At 43.4% G+C, this 22720-nt stretch overlaps 1 protein-coding gene across 1 annotated transcript in view; it reads left to right on the plus strand.

The window, feature by feature from the left end:
• Positions 1–11873, plus strand: part of LOC136886195 (peptidoglycan-recognition protein LB) — a 55090-nt gene extending 43217 nt beyond the window's left edge. The window contains exons 3-4 of the mRNA XM_068230733.1: positions 643–761; positions 10612–11873. Coding sequence (XP_068086834.1) covers positions 643–761; positions 10612–10805 — 313 coding nt within the window. The 3' untranslated portion in view covers positions 10806–11873. The remainder of the gene's footprint in view (positions 1–642; positions 762–10611) is intronic.
• The last annotated feature ends 10847 nt before the right edge of the window (positions 11874–22720 follow it).

The raw sequence follows: 22720 nt of genomic DNA on the forward strand, positions 1-22720 counted from the left end.
TGCGACTTTCCGGAGAGTTTTGCTCGTAGATAACAAGCAGAAGCAATCATAAAGGCGGTGAACTTGCGAGATACGTCAGTGAACTGCAGGAAGAGATTCCTACGACTTGGAACGAGTGTATACGTCCTGTATAGTAATACAATGCTTATACCACGTTTATTAGTAAGAAAAATGTTCAACGCTTATACAGGGTTTATTCACTGCATAATAATACAAGTGTTAAACAACTGTATAAGGACTTTTTATTAGTAAGACGGTAATTTTGCAACGTTATATTATTACAGTATATAAGCTAAAATTTTACAATGGTAACGTGACTGAAATGGCCAAAGTACGTATTTTGCCTTGGAAAGAAAATAGTAATTTTCTGCAGACTTTCTCTTTTTATCATTTTATTACATTCATTCATTTCTTGATCTGAATAATCTGGTAAAATAAATGGGGGCGTGGGATGTCCGGGTTTATATTTAATCCATTAATTGCATCTATGACAACGCCTGAACTTCTGGCCCAGGAAACGCCACTGCCCCGAACATCAGCAATGAGACTGATGGTACACACACAACTCAATCTGTTGATAAATTAATGTCATATCTTTCAAGTGTGTCCGTTTTATTGAAAACCTGTATTCGTTCTTTACAGTTTCTGCATAGGAGGGGATGGTCGAGCGTACGAAGGAAGAGGATGGACCATCTTGGGAGCGCATGCGTACCATTACAACAAGAAAAGCATCGGGATAGCCTTCATCGGAGATTACAGCAGTGAGTACTTGCTTGTATTAGCATGTATATACACTGACTGACAGAGCAAATGCAACACCAAGAAGGAGTGGTCAGAACTTTATGCCAATTGCAGGGTAGACTGACGTCACTGAGGTATGCTCATGATGTGAAATGCGCCGCTGTGCTGCGCACGTAGCGAACGATAAATGGGACACGGCGTTGGCGAATGGCCCACTTCGTACCGTGATTTCTCAGCCGACAGTCATTGTAGAACGTGTTGTCGTGTGCCACAGGACACGTGTATAGTTAAGAATGCCAGGCCGCCGTCAACGGAGGCATTTCCAGCAGACAGACGACTTTACGAGGGGTATGGTGATCGGGCTGAGAAGGGCAGGTTGGTCGCTTCGTCAAATCGCAGCCGATACCCATAGGGATGTGTCCACGGTGCAGCGCCTGTGGCGAAGATGGTTGGCGCAGGGACATGTGGCACGTGCGAGGGATCCAGGCGCAGCCCGAGTGACGTCAGCACGCGAGGATCGGCGCATCCGCCGCCAAGCGGTGGCAGCCCCGCACGCCACGTCAACAGCCATTCTTCAGCATGTGCAAGACACCCTGGCTGTTCCAATATCGACCAGAACAATTTCCCGTCGATTGGTTGAAGGAGGCCTGCACTCCCGGCGTCTGCTCAGAAGACTACCATTGACTCCACAGCATAGACGTGCACGCCTGGCATGGTGCCGGGCTAGAGCGACTTGGATGAGGGAATGGCGGAACGTCGTGTTCTCCGATGAGTCACGCTTCTGTTCTGTCAGTAATAGTCACCGCAGACGAGTGTGGCGTCGGCGTGGAGAAAGGTCAAATCCGGCAGTAACTGTGGAGCACCCTACCGCTAGACAACGTGGCATCATGGTTTGGGGCGCTATTGCGTATGATTCCACGTCACCTCTAGTGCGTATTCAAGGCACGTTAAATGCCCACCGCTACGTGCAGCATGTGCTGCGGCCGGTGGCACTCCCGTATACCTTCAGGGGCTGCCCAATGCTCTGTTTCAGCAGGATAATGCCCGCCCACACACTGCTCGCATCTCCCAACAGGCTCTACGAGGTGTACAGATGCTTCCGTGGCCAGCGTACTCTCCGGATCTCTCACCAATCGAACACGTGTGGGGTCTCATTGGACGCCGTTTGCAAACTCTGCCCCAGCCTCGTACGGACGACCAACTGTGGCAAATGGTTGACAAATAATGGAGAACCATCCCTCAGGACACCATCCGCACTCTTATTGACTCTGTACCTCGACGTGTTTCTGCGTGCATCGCCGCTCGCGGTGGTCCTACATCCTACTGAGTCGATGCCGTGCGCATTGTGTAACCTGCATATCGGTTTGAAATAAACATCAATTATTCGTCCGTGCCGTCTCTGTTTTTCCCCCAACTTTCATCCCTTTCGAACCACTCCTCCTTGGTGTCGCATTTGCTCTGTCAATCAGTGTACATAAATAATAGACAATTCGCCTCCACACTAGAATAACGACAAGACATATCCTCGTTGTTGCAACTTAAATTTTACACACGCCACATATACAATGCGATGTTATGATTCATTAATTAATTTAAAGGGACAAGTATTTACATTTCTAACTACAAAACATGATATTTAAATTAGACAGACCTGTAATTGATTCATTGGCATGGCGTTATATTGGCTTCATTGTATGCCAAGCCACCTCGGACTTAGCCTCTCAAATTGCAGGACACATTTTTCGCTTAAATACCACCTTATAAATACACTGATTCTGCACTCGGCTTGAAGCAACACACATTAAATTATTTTTTATATAACATTTTACCATAAACTTTTCTCTGTATACATATAACAGTTAAACCGCCCCGCTTCGTGTCGAGAACTCAACTAATACAGTTTGCGGAGACCTCCAGCTCCTTCCTGTCCAGGTGTTTTACAGGTGTGACTGACCATGAGACAAAAGCCTATCTCCACCAGACTACCACAGTCCTCCCTTACCGATTACCAAAATAGCATCGTCCGCAGTAATTCACAAGAGCTCTCTATGAGTCTGCTGTCTCCCTGTGCAGAAGTTCAGGAATCCTACAATTATTTAACTTATGATTTTCTTCCCCGACCGGGATGGATATCGTGGATACAATGTTATCAATATCTTATTTGCCTCCGTTCACCATTCACCACTTGATAATATATTCCTCCCTAAAGCCAACTGGCTTTAGAAATTCTACAAGTCTATTTCGCCCACTTTAAGCCTTCTTCTTCATGTCGCCTGGCGCAGATTCACACTCTCGGACAATTGAATGGTGACTGACGCTCTTGCCTGAGGAGGGGGTATTTATGCATGTAGAAGGGACACTCTGCTTGGCGTTATCCACTGTGGTGCAATCATTCCATTTGATGACCACTGGACCGATTTCTTCGAGACTCATCTCCAGAGATTCCACCTAATTTTCCAGTCATGATGTTGTTTGCTAATTTTTCCCGTTTCCTTAACGGGCGTAATTAATTTCTTGCACGAGAGTTCCCGCGCATTTTGATTGCATGTCCTTGGCACGTGTTGCCATCTCGGCCAAGATAGGTGCTACATTCTCTCCAAGTCTAATTACATACATTTCCCAGCTTTATCAAATATTTCCCAAATATTCTTAATAACTCATTTCTTTGTTAATGACAGTGCCGAAATCTCTCGCAATGAGGGCTATTAACCAGAATTTCCTTATTAATTATCCGAAATGTTCCGACCTCGTTCGATGTTTGGTGAGCCGCTTCCCGCTGTGAGTTGTCACGCCACAGAACGCGAGATGAGCTTGCAATAATAAAAATATGGATGCACTTCATCTTGTAGTTGAAATTTCAGCAAGGTAAAAGTATGGGCTCAGTATGATGAGAGCAAGATTTCTGTCCGTTGAGAACGAAGTTGTAAGTGGCGATTCACTTTACGTTTCCATTTGAAGCACGCGCCACGCCAGCCGATCACAACCCCATTTTGAACTACAAACTTCGGCGTATTGCCAGTGGCGGCTGGTGCAGAAAATCAGCTGTGTGCTGTAACCCATCCGCACTCCAAAAAATAAAAATATTTAGAAACATATCGGTATGAGGTTTTCAAGAGGCTCTCCACTTAGTTTTCCACACTGAACAAACACGCAAACAACCCCAACACATATACACATTCCTCATAGAAATACTATAAAATTATAAATTAAACACACAATAACACCTGCAATGGCAAAATATTCACGAACTCAAATACTTGGTGTGAGCGCGCAAAAACAGAACTTCCCCATGCCACCAACATCATTGAAATAAAACCAGCAACGGCGTATTACAAAATTACATGTTATGTTTTTATAGTGACATTTATAAACTAGACATTTTAAATTAAAGAAAATAACAATATCATGTCCTTATTTTGACAACATAAAAAGTACAATTTTTATAGTTCATCGATTTATAAATGTGGCTATGGAATAGGCAAGTCGGTGGTATTCTATCCTTTTTGGTATTAAAAGACCTGGCGGGAACAGCTCGACAGTATTTTGTTTTCCTGTTTGCATTGAGCAATTCCCTCATAGATACTATCGCTGAGTAAAGAGGGTGCCAGCTGCCACCTTCTCATATTGGTCGTAATGCAAGTGTGACTAGTGCTAGTGCTGCCTGTCTGTGGTCGAACGAAAGAATCGCTGTGAAGTGATGTCTTGGCGGCTGTTGTTTCCACAGCCTATCTCTCTGTATCGGAAACGTTGGGCACGCATGCGCAAAAGGCAGAGCTCCTGGTTTCTGGCTAAAAGCTTAGCTCTCGCTGAGCTGTAACAACCACACAGCACCCGGCGTGGAGTGCACTAGTAGTTACCTGGTTGTGAGGGGAGTTCAATAATTTCTTATTCTTTGGCTGACGTCTTTTTCAATGCACTGTATTTGATTGTAGATAATAGTTTTAAACTAATTTATTTTTCCAACTGACAGTGTGCTGCAGCACTTCAGCACATAAGGTACGGCCGCCCCTGCGTATTGCACAGCTAGAGCTTGAAGGAGCGATGCTGTGGGTATGGCGGCACTGCCTGCTCGATATGCATCCGACGGCTGCTCCATATCAGGCAGTGGATTTCGGACCGCTGACCTGCCTCCAATGCCTTTTATGAAAATTATTTTCAAATCCCAAAGATGGCAGCACGTATCGCGTAGTCCGTGGCAGTGGGTAATACACAGAGCTGTTACCCCGGATTGGTTAACTGACTAACCGCATGGCGCTGTTGATAGTGACAAGTGTAACATAATATTGGTTAACGGACCAAATAGGCGACACAATATCGGCTAACTGAGCTCCTGTTAACGCATCGACCGAGTGAGAAGCAACTTAGGCTACTCCACTATCATATCCAGACAAATTCAGGGCCCCCTCTGTGGACCGAGTAGCCGAGACCCTGAAAAGCCCTAAACAGACCCCCCCCCCCGCAAACCCTCCCAAGCCCAAACCAAGAGCAAGAACTACCCAGCTAAAGCCCTCACTTCCTAAACTGCAACACAACATCTTAAGATGAAGCACTGGTCGCGGGAGACGAGGCGGTGCACTGCTATATGCTGCCAATTAACGATGCTTTAATACCTGTCAAACGTACAATTTAGTTCAAAATTTACAGTGCAGCTAACAACTAGCACACGCAATAAATTAAGTTGCGTACACAACAACGACAGGGCCCTCTGGCGCTTACACTGACAAATTCAACAGTGAAGCAACATTGGGCATGGCTAGTACCCGGATGGGTGACCCTGCCGCCTGTCCTTGAAACATAAATTAACAGGAACTATCCCACCAGCCATGGCACGAGGGAAGTCAATCATGCTCCCCAAATACGCAACAATAATAATAACGCACTCCATATAAATGACAGCCAACAACCATACCTATTATTATTATTATTATTATTATTATTATTATTATTAATATCAACTAAAATTATATTTATCGTTTTTAATACTTATTTTCCACTACAGCCCAGATAAGGATCGCTAAAGCGAAACCGGCACTGGGATAATAAGCAAACCACAGGATATTTGAGAAGCAACTTAGGCCAGTACATCGGATTTTTAAAAATCTACTGTCAGCTCTGTGTGAACACCCGGAGATTTTAAGAATGCGACGCCATTGATTTAAAAGTTGCAGAGAAAAAGGAAAGTTTGAAAAGCCTGAAGAAATCCCAGATCTAACTGACTGGTATCTACCAATTTCAAAATGTACACCAAAATGAGTTAAAGAAGTAGCAATATTTTGCGGACATTCAGAGTGAGCTGTTTCAATTGCTCCTTTTATAATGCTACTCAATGACAAATTTCTTTCCTGGTACTGTTGCATCACCGCCGCTGACTTCAGATAACGCACGGCAACGATTATCGTACTGGTCGATAGGTAAACCACCGCGTTCCTGGCACTTATTTCAATAATTCTCTCATGCTCTTTTTCGTACTTATGTCTTCTAACGTGCCCATTATGTGATCAGACCACTACAATGCAGCTATAAAAAAATGTCCTGCAGTTTACTTATCTCACTAATACCTAGTGGTTCGAACCCCTCTGCCGGCAGCCCAGAAGGTGGTTTTCCATTTCCACACCGTGCAAACGCTGGGGCTATACCACAGTCTAATATATACAGTCGCGAAGCTCTGATATTTTTCATCCGAGGTGATTACAGCGCTCCAAGCGGCGAGGTAGAGGCAACTTGCTAGCAGACAACAGGGAACGAATTACCACTACAGTCTAAAATGGTGATAACTTCTGAACCGTTCATGCAAATAATGTCCTGAGAATGTTACTGTAATCCTTATGAAATAGTGGAGGAGGTCAAATAATTTATTTCGATGAGGGGATCGAGGATAATATCGAAATATTTATTTAATCTTAAGGAGTTATTTTTCTTTACCGCGGACAATAACATAAAATCGATTCTAGAGGGTAACCGGTTCGTAATAGGTACATACCATCACGGACTTTTTTGTAGAGGTTTCTGTGTTCCACAATTCCTACGCTTACTCTTGGGGTCTATCGTTGACGGTTCACGCAGCGTAAGCCAAGAAAGCAAGTGACCGACCGACGGACATCGAACCTGCCAAGTTGGACTAAGAAGGCTAGCGCCCTACCATGGTCGGTCACTTGCTTTCTTGGCTTACGCTGTCTGAACCGTCAACGATAAACCCCAAGTGTAAGCGTACGAATTGTACAGCCTAAAAACCTCTACAAAAAGTCCGCGATGGTATACACCTAATTCGAACTGGTTGCCCTCTAGACGCGATTTTATGTCCTAGTCCGCGGTAAAAAAAACATAACTCCTTAATATTGAATAAATATTTCGATAGTATCCTCGAACTCATCATCGAAATAAATTGTTTGACCTCCTCCACTATTTCATAAGAATTACAATAACCTTGTCAGGACATTATTTGCATGAATGGTTCAGAACTTATCACCATTTAAGACTGTAGTGGTAATTCGTGCCCTGTTGTCTGCTAGCAAGTTGCCTCTACCTCGCCGCTAGAGGTGCTAGTGTCGCTCCAGCTGTCAAGTGGATGAACCTCCCTCTTATTAGAGCTTCGCGACTGTATATATTAGACTGTGGCTGTACCTTAATTAGGCCACGACCGCATCCTTCCCACCCCTAGGCCCTTCCTATTCCACCGTCGCCATACGACCTATTTGTGTCGGTGCGACACAGCTTTGCCAACCTCTGAGATGGTCAGGATTGTACAATAATCCCGAAAAGATCCTATTTTTTCAAGAGAGGATAGTACGACTTAAAATAACCATTAAAATATTCGCTATTTAAGTCTCTTTACAGACGTTGGCAAAGGGTAATTTCCTCCAGCAATTGTCAGTTTGCTGAGGGCGAGTGCTATGATCCACTGATTAGAGTACAGGCGCGAGACCGTGGAGAAACTTCCCTTTGGGAATTTCATTATTCAAAAAGTCTCTCTATCTTTTTCTAACTTGTCGTCTATGATAGAAAATGCACAAATAAAAGAAGGAACAAAAATCTACGCATTTTAAAGGGAAAACAAGACAAAATTTACGATACATCATAGGATCGTATAACAGTGCGCAACATCGAATTATCGTATATGTACGATCCAGATCGTACGGTTGGCAACGCTGGTGCGACGTAAAGCAAATTTTACAAAAATACTAGTAATCATCATCCTCCTTTCCCCTTATCCAGCTCCTGCTGGATGGTGGCATTTATGTAACTTCTCCACCTTCCCCTCTCCTTCCACCATCCCTCTTCCATCACTTTCAGTGGCGGCCGGTGGTCTTTCAGATCGGGTGGGCGGTCACAGTATATTTTTCCCACAATTCTTTCTTTGCTACAGACCAGTACCACCGCACTCATTCAAGTCTTCCGCGCGAAAACAAAGTAATTCACTGCTGCCAACGCTCACAAAACGCGGGATGCAAACCAGAGGCGCAATTTAAATCAAAATTATTGGTTTCAAATGTTACATATCAATTATTTATAACTTTCCTTCTTAAAGTATAAAAATTAATAGAGCAAACAAGGTCATTCATTATTATTTAATTTTATTGCATGCGACCATGGAGATTTGGCTGGCACATGCTCGTATAGGGGTTTGTGAGGATATCTACGGACTCTGCCCAAGTCGAAAACCTCTTCCCACACCCTTCTTCCCCCCGAAACGGTCCATCAGCGAGTTTCCCCCCTCACATCTCAGCCAACAGCGGCGATTGAGAATTAAAAGTGCGGGGGCAAAGAAAATAATATACAGACAACAAACAATTCCCGGGTTTGTGGGATATGACGGCCGGGGTGGGGGTGGGGGGTATACATCAAAACTGAAAAAGAAAAGCTACAAAGGGGAAGTTTATTTAATGCTCTCTGAGCGAATTTCGGCAGAGAGGTAAAGGTTGACATTATACCAATTTAAATGCGGTAATAATAGTTTTTTGAGATTTTGATTCAATACTATAGAACAAAACTTTCACCAAAGAAACAATATTACACATTTATTAAATTAAAAAGAAGCACGGTGTAATTATACAATAAAAATCATCTAATATTTGACTATACACTAAGAAACTAACATACACCAAAGAGACTGACAGACTGACTGACTGACTACCTCAGCGTTGATGACCTTGGCAAATATATATATACACACCCCTGCTACCCTTCCTCACAGCACATGCACTACTTGCTGTGGAACTATACAAATCGATTAACCGGGACGAACGACATTTTGAGCGCATTTCCGCTAATAATTTTGTTAATAATTAAAGAAAATAAAGGAAAGGATTAGTTGATAAGACAACAGGACTTGTACAGATTTAAATAATTCCTAGTTTCAGCCGATTAAAATGAAATAATAATTTAATATGTTCTCCAGAAAGTGGGGTGGCCAACTGCCTCCCTTCCCCTAGCCCCCCCCCCCCTAATCGCTGCTACTGATCTCATCCCCCTTACCCACACTATATCCTCGGACGGACGCTCAAGAGTCCGTGCCTTATCTTCAACCTGAGAACATTCACCAGTGAACTGCGCGCTGAAAGTTAGTCACCTAAGTTTGATATTGCCGAGCACTCTTCCTTATTGATGAGAATTTACAGTTTTACAATGAAATGTAATTTTCTTAGCATTATTTGAGTCCAGTATTTGACTTTAAATGGCGAGAGAATATAAAAGAACCTTTTCGTTCTCTAGGGAGGGCACTGTCCGGGAGTCCTTAAGGGCTGGCCGCTACTGATCATTTTGTCCCAATCCAGGTCTCCTTTCTTTGCACTCCTTTTGATTGAATCGATGCGCCTTGTTGTAGGTATCCCTCTCGCTCTCTTTCCCCTCGAACTTTATCTCCATCTGTTTTGGCATTATTTCTCCTCATTCCCCTTTACACGCCCAAATCATCTTCGATGACTCCTATCAATTCTCTCATTTGGGTTTTCCGTTTTGATCTCCTTTCGTTTCTGACTCTGTCTTTCCTCTCATACTTCTTAGGTATTTCATTTCACTGGCCTGAATTCTACTCTCCTCCCTACTTGTCGCTGTCCAGATCTCAACCACATAAGGATACATAATATATTTTGTACATTATCTCTTTACACTTCCTTATTCCAGACAAGGTTTCTTACACTCTGGTGGAGTACATTGTTCTGTTTCACCCCCTTGCTAATCTCTATGTCCAGCCTTGCATTTTGCATTAATTCACTCCCTAGCTCAGGGTCTTTTCCATGTCTGTCTAATCTTGATATCGCCATGGTTTTCATTTACTTTGCGCTGATTTTCATATCACACTTTTCTCGTTCAGTGAAGCAAGATCTTCTTGTACTCCTTGCTGTTCGTTTCCAAAGACCACAATATCTTCTGCAACACCCTACTCGCATATGCTTCCTTTCTCTCCTCTACAGTTTTGTCCATAAACATTAGAAACAAAAAAGGTGACAACACACTCGCCTGTCTTAGTCCAGTTTCATTTCTAAACCATGCTGTCTTTCCAAAAGAAATCTGTACACTGCTAACACAGTTGTGTACATTGTTTGCACCATTTCTACAGTTTGTGTACCAGTCTCTTTCTGACCATGGTTTCCCAAACCTTCTCCTTGGGAACATTATCATATGCCTTTGTTAGATGTATGAATGTCAAGACCAGATCATTCACATATTCCCAATTCTTTTCCATTAATTCCTTCACGCTGAGGATTGAGTCCACTGTAGACCTTCCACTTCTAAAGCCACACAGTTCGTTTTGCAACTCTCCTTGTACCTTTCTTCTCATTCTCCTCTCTAATATCCTTTACAGTATTTTTGCCACCCGATACTTCATCCTGAGAAATTTTCTTGTACTAATGTATCACCTTTCTGTTTCAGCTGAAGTTCCCACGCCCATCATGATGAGTGTAGGACAGGAGCTGATCGCTTGTGGAGTACAGAAGGGCATGATCAGTCCAGACTACAAATTATTAGGACACAGACAAGTTAGAAATACCGAATGTCCGGGACAAGCTTTCTACGATGTCATCCAGACATGGCCACACTGGGATCCTATGACCGATATACAGTAGATGAAGAATCCTATATTTCTTCTGAGAACCGACTTTCGCATACACTATATTAAAGTAAAATGTGTGATAAAATTAATGAGACAAAATCCTATCTTCTTTGTTAATTTTAGTAGGTATTAATAATTTTATTACAAGCATTTAAGGATGCTGATTACTGGAAACTGGAGTATTTTCTTCCGAAACTGCCGCAGACACCTTTAGTCAGAAAGTTTCATTGGACGAAGATTCATTCGTGTCCTCAAGGAAACTGAAGGGTTTTTGGCAAAAATAACCAATGTCATAAAGTACAAAAAAATAGTATCATGGGAATAACAGGGTGCTCTCCATTGCACATCACGTATTCTGCAAAATCAACCACAATCACCAAGTTAGAGGGACATGGAATATTGGTGAAAAAACTATAATTGTCAGTCGGGTTTCCAGAAAGAATAAGCATAGTGAAATGTCACTGGTTGTTTTTGCTTGCAAAACCATAACATTTTCAACCGGACTATCAATTGTTACTGTTGCAGTATGTCGAAAATTGAGACGGATCCTGAGTGCAGCATAGTATGACCACACACTAATGCTCGTTGCATCGACACAGATAGATCTTATGGAGACGATGGCATAGGAAAGGGCTATGAGTTGGAAGGAAGCGCCCGTGGCTAATGTTAAAATAGGAAAACACATAACCTAATTTTGTTCAGTTCGAGTGTTTGTTTGGGAAGGGAGTTTCTGGAAGTCACATTCCTCTTCCACCAGCAATGTTGGAGGTCTTAAAACGAGAGAGTGCATTCCTTCAGAATCCAGAAGGTAGACTGTTCTACACACAGCTAAAAGAGAGTCCAGAACTTATTACTGCGGTGTTAATGTGTGCACGCGAACTGAGCGAAATATTTTAAGGGCGCACACAAACTGAGTGAAATCCACCTTCCTCAGCAAAACTACAATATTCGAATTGAGCGACTTGCTGCCCAGGTAAAGTAACGTAACCTAAACTAATTTAACCTAACCTAACTTCCTCACCTAATCTAATCTAGCCTAACCTAATCTAACCTAACCTAACCTAACTTCCTCACCTAATCTGATCTATCCTAACTTAATCTAACCTAACCTAATCTCATCTCACTTCACCTAACCTAACTTCGCCTAACCTAACCTAATCTAATCCAACCTAACTTCACCTAACCTAACCTATTTCACCTACCTAACCTAACTTCGCCTAACCTAACCTAATCTAATCTAACCTACTTCACCTAACCTAATCTAACCCAACCTAACTTCACTTAACCTAATCTAACCTAACTTCACCTAACCTAACCTAACTCCCTCGCCTAATCAAATCTAACCTAATCTAACCTACTTCACCTAACCTAACTTCATCTAACCTAACCTAATCTAACCTACTTCACCTAACCTAACCTAATCTAAACTAACCGAATCTAACCTAACGTCTCCTAACCTAACCTAAATTCCTCACCTAATCTAATCTAACCTAACGTAACCTAACCTCACCTCACTTCACTTAACCTAACTTCGCCTAACCTAACCTAACCTATTCTAACCTACTTCACCTAACCTAATCTAACCTAACCTAACTTCGCCTAACCCAACTTTTTTACAATTGGATTTACGTCGCATCGACACAGATATGTCTTATGGAGACGATGGGATAGGAAACGGCTGGGAGTTGGAAGGAAGCGGCCATGGCCTTAATTAATTCATAGCCCCAGCATTTGCCTGGTGTTAAAAAATGGAAAACACATAACCTAATTTTGTTCAGTTCGAGTGTTTGCTGGGGAAGGCAGTTTCTGGTCAGTCGCTCAGTTCGAGTGCGCTGGTGATATATTTATTTGGATGAAAACAGTGATGGATGCACCGAGTGAAAACGTTCTAGTGAACCATGACATTATCGTGTTATTCTCTTGATCCTTTTTCAATTCTACATGATGTAAAAAAGTAAGAAAAACGGCCAAAAATGTATAACAGACTATCATAAAGTTTTGTTGAATAAACTGTGATAGTATTGCCATTGCCTTTAATATGCATGTGCAAGGAAACATTCTGCTGCATCAAAAGCAGAATGTGAGGGATATTACGTTTCTGTCGTGACAATTTCACGCGAACTTCCATCATCAAAACCTTCAACAAACTCGTTTCCTTCTTATGAATACATGTATTAAAATTTTGCCTGGTTTCATTGTAATATATTTAAACAGTTTATTATTCCTCCAGTAAAGTTCATATTTGTATATGTGTTGTTTTTGCCAGTTGTTACCTGGACAGCGATCGTTAATGTTGTATCAGTATTATCTGTTTTATATGTATTTACAAGTAATAAAATGATGCATTTAAAAATAAGATGAAGAGTAGCACTTAATATGTGGAGAGTTCATCTCATTATCCGACATTCGTGCGATTTATTTGTTTATTTATTTATTTATTTATTTATTTATTTATTTATTTATTTATTTATTTATTTATTTATTTATTTTATTTATTTATTTATAGAACATTAGACAGGTCTTATGGCGACGATAGAACAGGAAAATGATTAGGACTGGGAAGGAATTGAATTAAGGCGATGGTTGTGATTACTGTTTTAAATAAGTACAGTTGGGCAACCATCCTCTATTAACACTAATCAGAGAGAAAAAAGGAGGGGTCTGACATTTCGAAAATTGAAGGTATCGGCCAAAGAAAGACAAGGGCCACGAGGGGAGTGGAAATGAAAGACTCTGTACGTCTCGACACACAATACTTTCGGGGTCAGAAAAGAACAAGAATTGAACAACGGAGGTCGGATAGGATAGACGAACGTGAGGAGCCTAGCACAAGTAAATGGAAACAATGGCAGGACTCAGCTAAGAGCCCCGCGGTCGCGAGACCAAGGTCCCAAGTTAAGAGCCCATTTTAGTCGCCTCTTACGACTGGCAGGGGATACCGTGAGTGTTATTCTACTGCTCCCATCTACAGGGGGATTTTTATTAAGGTACAGCTTTGTATGACAATGGGAAACCACCTTCAGGGCTGCTGACAGTAGGATTCGAACCCACTATCTCCTGATGCAAGCTCACAGCTACGTGACTCAAACCACGTAGCCAACTCGCTGGGAACAATTTTAAACCGCCCATATTGCTGTTGAGGGAAGAGTAGAGGGTAAGTACGGTAAGGGTAGACCAAGGCATAAATATGACACCGGGCGAGTTAGCCGTGCGATTAGGAGCGCGCAGCTGTGAGCTCGCATCCGGGAGGTGGTAGGTTCGAATCCCACTGTCGGCAGCCCTGAAGTTGGTTTTCCGTGGTTTCCCATTTTGACACCAGGAAAATGCTGGGGCTGTACCTTAATTAAGGCCACGGCCGCTTCCTTACCATTCCTAGCCCATTCCTGTTCCATCGTCGCCGTAAGACCTATCTGTGTCGGTGCGACGTTAAACAAATAGTAAAAATAAATATGACAAAAATACAATTATTGGCTTTACGTCGCACAACACATACAGTTATTTTGGCGACGATGGATCGGAAAGGGTTAGGAGTGGGAAGGAACCGGCCGTGGCCTTAATTGTGAGCAACTGCAAAATGACCTCGTGTGAGATGGACAGTAGGCAATGGTATGATGATAAACGGGGACAAAAGTCAGGTTGTGCGCTTCACAAATAGGAAAAGTCCTCTCAGTTTTAATTACTGCGTTGATGGGGTGAAAGTTCCCTTTGGGACTCATTGTAAATAACTAGGTCTTAATATAAGGAAAGATCTTCATTGGGGTAATCACAAAAATGGGATTGTAAATAAAGGGTACAGATCTCTGCACATGGTTATGAGGGTATTTAGGGGTTGTGTAAGGATGTAAAGGAGAGGGTATACAAGTCTCTGGTAAGACCCCAAATAGAGTATGGTTCCAGTGTATGGGACCATCGCCAGGATTATATGATTCAAGAACTGGAAAAAATCCAAAGAAATCAGCTCGGTTTTGTTCTGGGCGATTTTCGACAAAAGAGTAGCGTTACAAAAATGTTGCAAAGTTTGGGCTGGGAAGACTTGGGAGAAAGAAGACGAGCTGCTCAACTAAGTGGTATGTTCCGAGCTGTCAGTGGAGAGATGGCGTGGAATGACATTAGTAGACGAATAAATTTGAGTGGCGTCTGTAAAAAAGTAGGAAAGATCACAATATAAAGATAAAGTTGGAATTCAAGAGGACAAATTGGGGCAAATATTCGTTTATATGAAGGGGAGTTAGGGATTGGATTAACTTACCAATGGGGTTGTTCAATAAATTTCCAATTTCTTTGCAATCATTTAAGAAAAGGCTAAGGAAACAACGGGTAGGGAATCTGCCACCTGGGCGCCTGCCCTAAATGCAGATCAGTAGTGATTGATTGATTATTAAGGTACATCCCCAGCATTTGCTGGTGTGAAAACGGGAAACCACGGAAAACCATGTTCAGGGCTACCGACAGTGAGGTTCGAACCCACTATCTCCTGAATGCCAGCTCATAGCTGCGCGCCCTTAACCGCACAGCAAACTCGCTCGGTCATGACAAAAAATAAAATAAATTCAATGTTATAATTATTCCTGCAACATTGTCTTCGCCTGTTGTAAATATGTTTTAGTTATCAGATAATCTATTTAATTTTTGTTTGGCTGAAGATGGTCATTAAGTGGCTGAAACTAGGCCCAAGACTTATGTAATATCATTTACTTGATATATTGTATTGAAAAGGTGGACCCTCTTGTCAATTTATTCTTATAATTGCACTTCAATATGGAACAAAAATGAAATTTATAGCTTATAATTATTACAGAATTATGCAATACGGAAATACTACTTAACAACCACAAATACGAGGACTGAAAATACAGTATTGGCAACGTAGTCCAGACACTCGCAGGAGATCGGGCATGCGCAAATAGGATATGGCGCTGGTTGTCGATGTGTAGTGTGCAATTGACGAGCATCCTGTTGAGAGTGTGTTGCTGTGTGGCGTTGAAGTGAAGAGTGTCAATTTCACCGCCCTAAATCATATTTTGAAAAGATGATCAGCGTCCGTGGCTAAAACTACATCAGAATGTTATTGAGGATTACACGAAGCCTGTGGCCAGAATGCATTGCCATATAGGACGGTTGTACGATGGATCAAGGCGATTCGTGCGGGTCGGAGTGAGGTCTTGGAACACCCTCCGTACTCACCAGATATGAGAGCTGTTTCCGAAGTTGAAGGAACCTCTCCGAAGCCGCCGATTTCCTGACGAGGCATCTGTACTCTCCCCAGAAGGGCGCTCCCTTCCTGTCATCAACAGTAAACGCTTCGCCAACGGTCCCCAACGGTTTCCCGGCATTTGACAAAAGTTAATAGACTTTGCGGGGAACTATATTAAAGGAACGTAATGTAAATGTACTTGTTAGTTCATCAAATACTGCGTTCTATTAATATTGCTACTATTTTATGTACAACCCTCGCAAACCTTCACTGAACTCATTTACGTATTTTAACAAGGAAAAAACATACCTCCAATTGTCAGCCGAAGCGCTCTGAAAAAAGAAAAGAAAAAAAGAAATAATATTAAAGACAATACCCACAATGCTTGTATGTTTCAAGTGAAGAATAAAACATAAATTCATCACGAAACAACAAGATACAATGTATAGCAAAATAATCTTGGTGGTAATACTTGCAACCAATTAGAGTATATAGTACACAATATTTCCAACAGTTAAAAATGTATAAATTATACAATACTTGGTGTAAATAAATGAAATCAGGCGACGTATATCATAAGATGCAAGAGCTCAGGAAAAAAATACAGAGGTCTAGTAGCACAATTTTAGGTTCTAGATGGCACTTCATGAATAATTTAATAATGTGGTCCGAAACTTTTGACCGGTGCTGTACGAAGGCCTAGCACACATCCACCCCGTAGCTGGAGGCAACAACTGTAGGTTCAGCATCTCAGTCAGTGAAAACAATTACTACTGCTTGGTGAAGTGGAGACTACAGAAGCTAGGATTGCCGGTCTTCTTTTTGAATCTTTCCACTCTCCCATGCCATAGCAACTTCTTCACTAATATCTACTTGAAAGGTATCGCCCCAATCATTTAGTGTTCTTGTCACGAGGGACTGCCATTGTATGTTGATGGGGGTAATAGTACCACTGTGTGAGAAACAGCACGGCTTTGGCTGTTGCCCGTGATTAGTACCACTATGTGAGGAACACCATGGGTCTGCGTTGCCCGAGAGTGGTACCATTATGTGAGGAAAACCATGGATCTGCGTTGCCAGTGGGCGTTACGTGGCCTGAGATTAGTTCCGCTATTTGAGGTGCAAGAGCCAAAGCCGAGGTGTTCCTCACATAGTAGTACTAATCGCAAGCAACAGCCAAAGCCGAGGTGTTCTTCACATAGTGGTACTAACCGCAAGCAACAGCCAAAGCCGAGGTGTTCCTCATATAGTGGTACTAATCGCAAGCGACAGCCAAAGCCGAGGTGTTCCTCACATAGTGGTACTAATCGCAAGCGACAGCCAAAGCCGAGGTGTTCCTCACATAGTGGTACTTATCGCGGGCAACAGCCAAAGCCGAGGTGTTCCTCACATAGTGGTACTAATCGCAAACAACAGCCAAAGCCGAGGAGTTCCTCACATAGTGGTACTAATCGCAAGCAACAGCCAAAGCCGTGGGGTTTCTCACACAGTGGTACTAATCACGGGCAACAGCCAAAGCCGTGGTGTTCCTCACATAGTGGTACTTATCGCGGGCAACAGCCAAAGCCGAGGTGTTCCTCACATAGTGGTACTTATCGCGGGCAACAGCCAAAGCCGAGGTGTTCCTCACATAGTGGTACTAACCGCAAGCAACAGCCAAAGCCGAGGTGTTCCTCACATAGCGGTACTAACCGCAAGCAACAGCCAAAGCCGAGGTGTTCCTCACATAGTGGTACTTATCGCGGGCAACAGCCAAAGCCGTAATGTTCCTCACATAGTGGTACTAATCACGGGCAACAGCCAAATCCGTGGTGTTCCTCACATAGTGGTACTAATCACGAGCAACAGCCAAAGCCGTGGTGTTCCTCACATAGTGGTACCAATCATGGGCAACAGCCAAACCCGTGGTGTTCCTCACATAGTGGTACTAATCAAGAGCAACAGCCAAAGCCGTGGTGTTCCTCACATAGCGGTACTAATCACGGGCAACAGCCAAAGCCGTGGTGTTCCTCACATAGTGGTACTAATCAAGAGCAACAGCCAAAGCCGTGGTGTTCCTCACATAGTGGTACTAACCGCAAGCAACAGCCAAATCCGAGGTGTTCCTCACATAGTGGTACTAATCAAGAGCAACAGCCAAAGCCGTGGTGTTCCTCACATAGTGGTACTAATCGCAAGCAACAGCCAAAGCCGTGGTGTTCCTCACATAGTGGTACTAATCGCAAGCAACAGCCAAAGCCGAGGTGTTCCTCGCATAGTGGTACTAATCGCAAGCAACAGCCAAAACCGTGGTGTTCCTCACACAGTGGTACTAATCACGGGCAACAGCCAAATCCGAGGTGTTACTCACATAGCGGTAATTATCGCGGGCAACAGCCAAGCTGCGGTGTTACTCACATAGCGGTAATTATCGCGGGCAACAGCCAAGCTGCGGTGTTCCTCACATAGTGGTACTAATCGCAAGCAACAGCCAAAGCCGAGGTGTTCCTCACATAGTGGTACTAATCAAGAGCAACAGCCAAAGCCGAGGTGTTCCTCACATAGTGGTACTAATCGCAAGCAACAGCCAAAGCCGAGGTGTTACTCACATAGCGGTAATTATCGCGGGCAACAGCCAAGCTGCGGTGTTCCTCACATAGTGGTACTTATCGCAAGCAACAGCCAAAGCCGTGATGTTCCTCACATAGTGGTACTAATCAAGAGCAACAGCCAAAGCCGAGGTGTTCCTCATATAGTGGTACTAATCGCAAGCAACAGCCAAAGCCGTGGTTTCCCTCACATAGTGGTACTAATCAAGAGCAACAGCCAAAGCCGTGGTGTTCCTCACATAGTGGTACTAATCAAGAGCAACAGCCAAAGCCGAGGTGTTCCTCACATAGTGGTACTAATCGCAAGCAACAGCCAAAGCCGAGGTGTTCCTCACATAGTGGTACTTATCGCGGGCAACAGCCAAAGCCGTGGTGTTCCTCACATAGTGGTACTAATCACGAGCAACAGCCAAAGCCGTGGTGTTCCTCACATAGTGGTACTAATCAAGAGCAACAGCCAAAGCCGTGGTGTTCCTCACATAGTGGTACTAATCACGAGCAACAGCCAAAGCCGTGGTGTTCCTCACATAGTAGTACTAATCAAGAGCAACAGCCAAAGCCGTGGTGTTCCTCACATAGTGGTACTAATCACGAGCAACAGCCAAAGCCGTGGTGTTCCTCACATAGTGGTACTAATCAAGAGCAACAGCCAAAGCCGTGGTGTTCCTCACATAGTGGTACTAATCAAGAGCAACAGCCAAAGCCGAGGTGTTCCTCGCATAGTGGTACTAATCGCAAGCAACAGCCAAAACCGTGGTGTTCCTCACACAGTGGTACTAATCACGGGCAACAGCCAAAGCCGCGGTGTTCCTCACATAGTGGTACTTATCGCGGGCAACAGCCAAAGCCGGGATGTTCCTCACATAGTGGTACTAATCACGGGCAACACACAAAGCCGTGGTGTTCTTCACATAGTGGTACTAATCACGGGCAACAGCCAAAGCCGTTGTGTTCCTCACATAGTGGTACTAATCGCGGGCAACAGCCAAAGCCGAGGTGTTCCTCATATAGTGGTACTAATCGCAAGCAACAGCCAAAGCCGTGGTGTTCCTCACATAGTGGTACTAATCAAGAGCAACAGCCAAAGCCGAGGTGTTCCTCGCATAGTGGTACTAATCGCAAGCAACAGCCAAAACCGTGGTGTTCCTCACACAGTGGTACTAATCACGGGCAACAGCCAAAGCCGCGGTGTTCCTCACATAGTGGTACTTATCGCGGGCAACAGCCAAAGCCGTGATGTTCCTCACATAGTGGTACTAATCACGGGCAACAGACAAAGCCGTGGTGTTCCTCACATAGTGGTACTAATCACGGGCAACAGCCAAAGCCGTTGTGTTCCTCACATAGTGGTACTAATCGCGGGCAACAGCCAAAGCCGAGGTGTTCCTCATATAGTGGTACTAATCGCAAGCAACAGCCAAAGCCGTGGTGTTCCTCACATAGTGGTACAAATCAAGAGCAACAGCCAAAGCCGAGGTCTTCCTCACATAGTTGTACTAATCAAGAGCAACAACCAAAGCCGTGGTGTTCCTCACATAGCGGTACTAATCGCAAGCAACAGCCAACGCCGAGGTGTTACTCACATAGTGGTAATTATCGCGGGCAACAGCCAAGCTGCGGTGTTCCTCACATAGTGGTACTTATCGCAAGCAACAGCCAAAGCCGTGATGTTCCTCACATAGTGGTACTAATCAAGAGCAACAGCCAAAGCCGAGGTGTTCCTCATATAGTGGTACTAATCGCAAGCAACAGCCAAAGCCGTGGTGTTCCTCACATAGTGGTACTAATCAAGAGCAACAGCCAAAGCCGTGGTGTTCCTCACATAGTGGTACTAATCAAGAGCAACAGCCAAAGCCGAGGTGTTTCTCACATAGTGGTACTAATCGCAAGCAACAGCCAAAGCCGAGGTGTTCCTCACATAGTGGTACTTATCGCGGGCAACAGCCAAAGCCGTTGTGTTCCTCACATAGTGGTACTAATCGCGGGCAACAGCCAAAGCCGAGGTGTTCCTCATATAGTGGTACTAATCGCAAGCAACAGCCAAAGCCGTGGTGTTCCTCACATAGTGGTACTAATCAAGAGCAACAGCCAAAGCCGTGGTGTTCCTCACATAGTGGTACTAATCAAGAGCAACAGCCAAAGCCGAGGTGTTCCTCGCATAGTGGTACTAATCGCAAGCAACAGCCAAAACCGTGGTGTTCCTCACACAGTGGTACTAATCACGGGCAACAGCCAAAGCCGCGGTGTTCCTCACATAGTGGTACTTATCGCGGGCAACAGCCAAAGCCGTGATGTTCCTCACATAGAGGTACTAATCACGGGCAACAGACAAAGCCGTGGTGTTCCTCACATAGTGGTACTAATCACGGGCAACAGCCAAAGCCGTTGTGTTCCTCACATAGTGGTACTAATCGCGGGCAACAGCCAAAGCCGAGGTGTTCCTCATATTGAACCCTTGAACTTACCATTCCATCGTTGGTCGGCCACGGCTGCTATAGTAGAACAATTTAGAACTCTTAAATCTTGGGTCGTTGCGGGAATAAATTCGGTCACGATCTTAACCAAACGATGGGGTTCAGAAGAAAGCCTAACTACTTGAAATGAGGAGCAAAAATGTGCTTACTAACTTTTATTTAAACTGTAAGAGCACGATAACATCGTTAATTTAATATGCATTCTTGCCACAAAACATAAAAACATTTAATTATTGATTTTTGAAAAGTTCCTAACACAGTCACATTACATAACGTCACTTCGTTTCTTCCAATGTCGAAGAGTTGCTTCAGAGAAGCTAATATGTTAGTGGACAGCGAAACTGAAAACTGAAAAAGGGAAGACCTGAAAACCGGGCACCTATCATTCCAAACGAGAACTGAGAGTTAATCCACACGATCCGTGGAAAATCTGACTTTCAACAAGTAGAACGCCTGATTTTCTCTTAATTAAGGTTATCCACCAGTCAAATACCCTTCACGGATACGGAACATCCGCCGAATGGACCCTTAATCGAACCAAACTGACTATCAGTTGCTTTGGATAGGTTGCGAAATATTATGGGAAAGCATGGTGTTCACTACAAGTTAATGGCATCATTCACAATTGAAATAAAATTTCACCATGTATTTGTCATTCATGACACCCTTAAGTGATAAGGTACTCCCGATGCTAAACGTGCATCACCCAAACAGTTGTTCGGAGGGAACCAACAACAACATGATCCGAGAGGATCTTACGTTAAGTCGTTCTAAAGGAACAAAACTGCGAAATGCAGGAAACATTTACTAATCATGCATTTAGAAGAAATGCCAAACACTGAAGTTAATCAAAAAGTGAAAAGTCACTTGAAAATATTATTATTGAATCGATTTTCAGGTTAGAAATGGGTTTATTATGCTTAATAAATTTACCAGTCCACGCTAAAATTTACTACAATTTTAAGGAATTCTTTCCCTTGACAACAATGCTACCAGTACAGATCTCTCTATTTACTGTCTGTCCCAACACACTACTGGTAAAGTGATTACTTACTTATTCTAACTAAGAATAAGAATGAAAATACGACAAGATGAAAATAATATAAATTACTGGCTGACGAATCGAAACCGCATTCGCAACTCAAGTCTCATTCTACAACACTAGGTGTCAATATGCACACTATCAAACGAAAACGGACGTTAAAACGAGGAAACAATAAAGTCCGTAAAAATAAATTAACATCTCGAAGTCATACAGCTTAACACGCACGAAGAAACACAGTAAAAATATAATCTAGATCGGGTCGATGTCCCACACTTGGACAGCCCTCGTTTGTCAACAGCAGTCCCGTTATCTCAATGAGAGCTTCGCATAGACCCTCTACAATAAATCATATCGCACTGTAATGGCTACCTTCCTCCAGGCCACTTCACAAAAAGAACAAACAAAAGAAAAACGAACCTCTTAACCGAGACTTGAGTGTGTACAGCTACCATCCCAGACCTATCGTCGGGCTCACTTGAAATCTGTACACCCTAAACCTAATCAGTATATACATGATGCCTTCCAAATCCTATCGTCGGGCGTGACCTAGGACGTCTCATCATCAATGACTCCAAGAATAAACACGTGACGTCCTAAATCTATCGTCGGGCGTCAAAGTGGGTCGTA

This window comes from Anabrus simplex, chromosome X (assembly GCF_040414725.1).
Source record: "Anabrus simplex isolate iqAnaSimp1 chromosome X, ASM4041472v1, whole genome shotgun sequence".
NCBI classification, from domain to species: domain Eukaryota; kingdom Metazoa; phylum Arthropoda; class Insecta; order Orthoptera; family Tettigoniidae; genus Anabrus; species Anabrus simplex.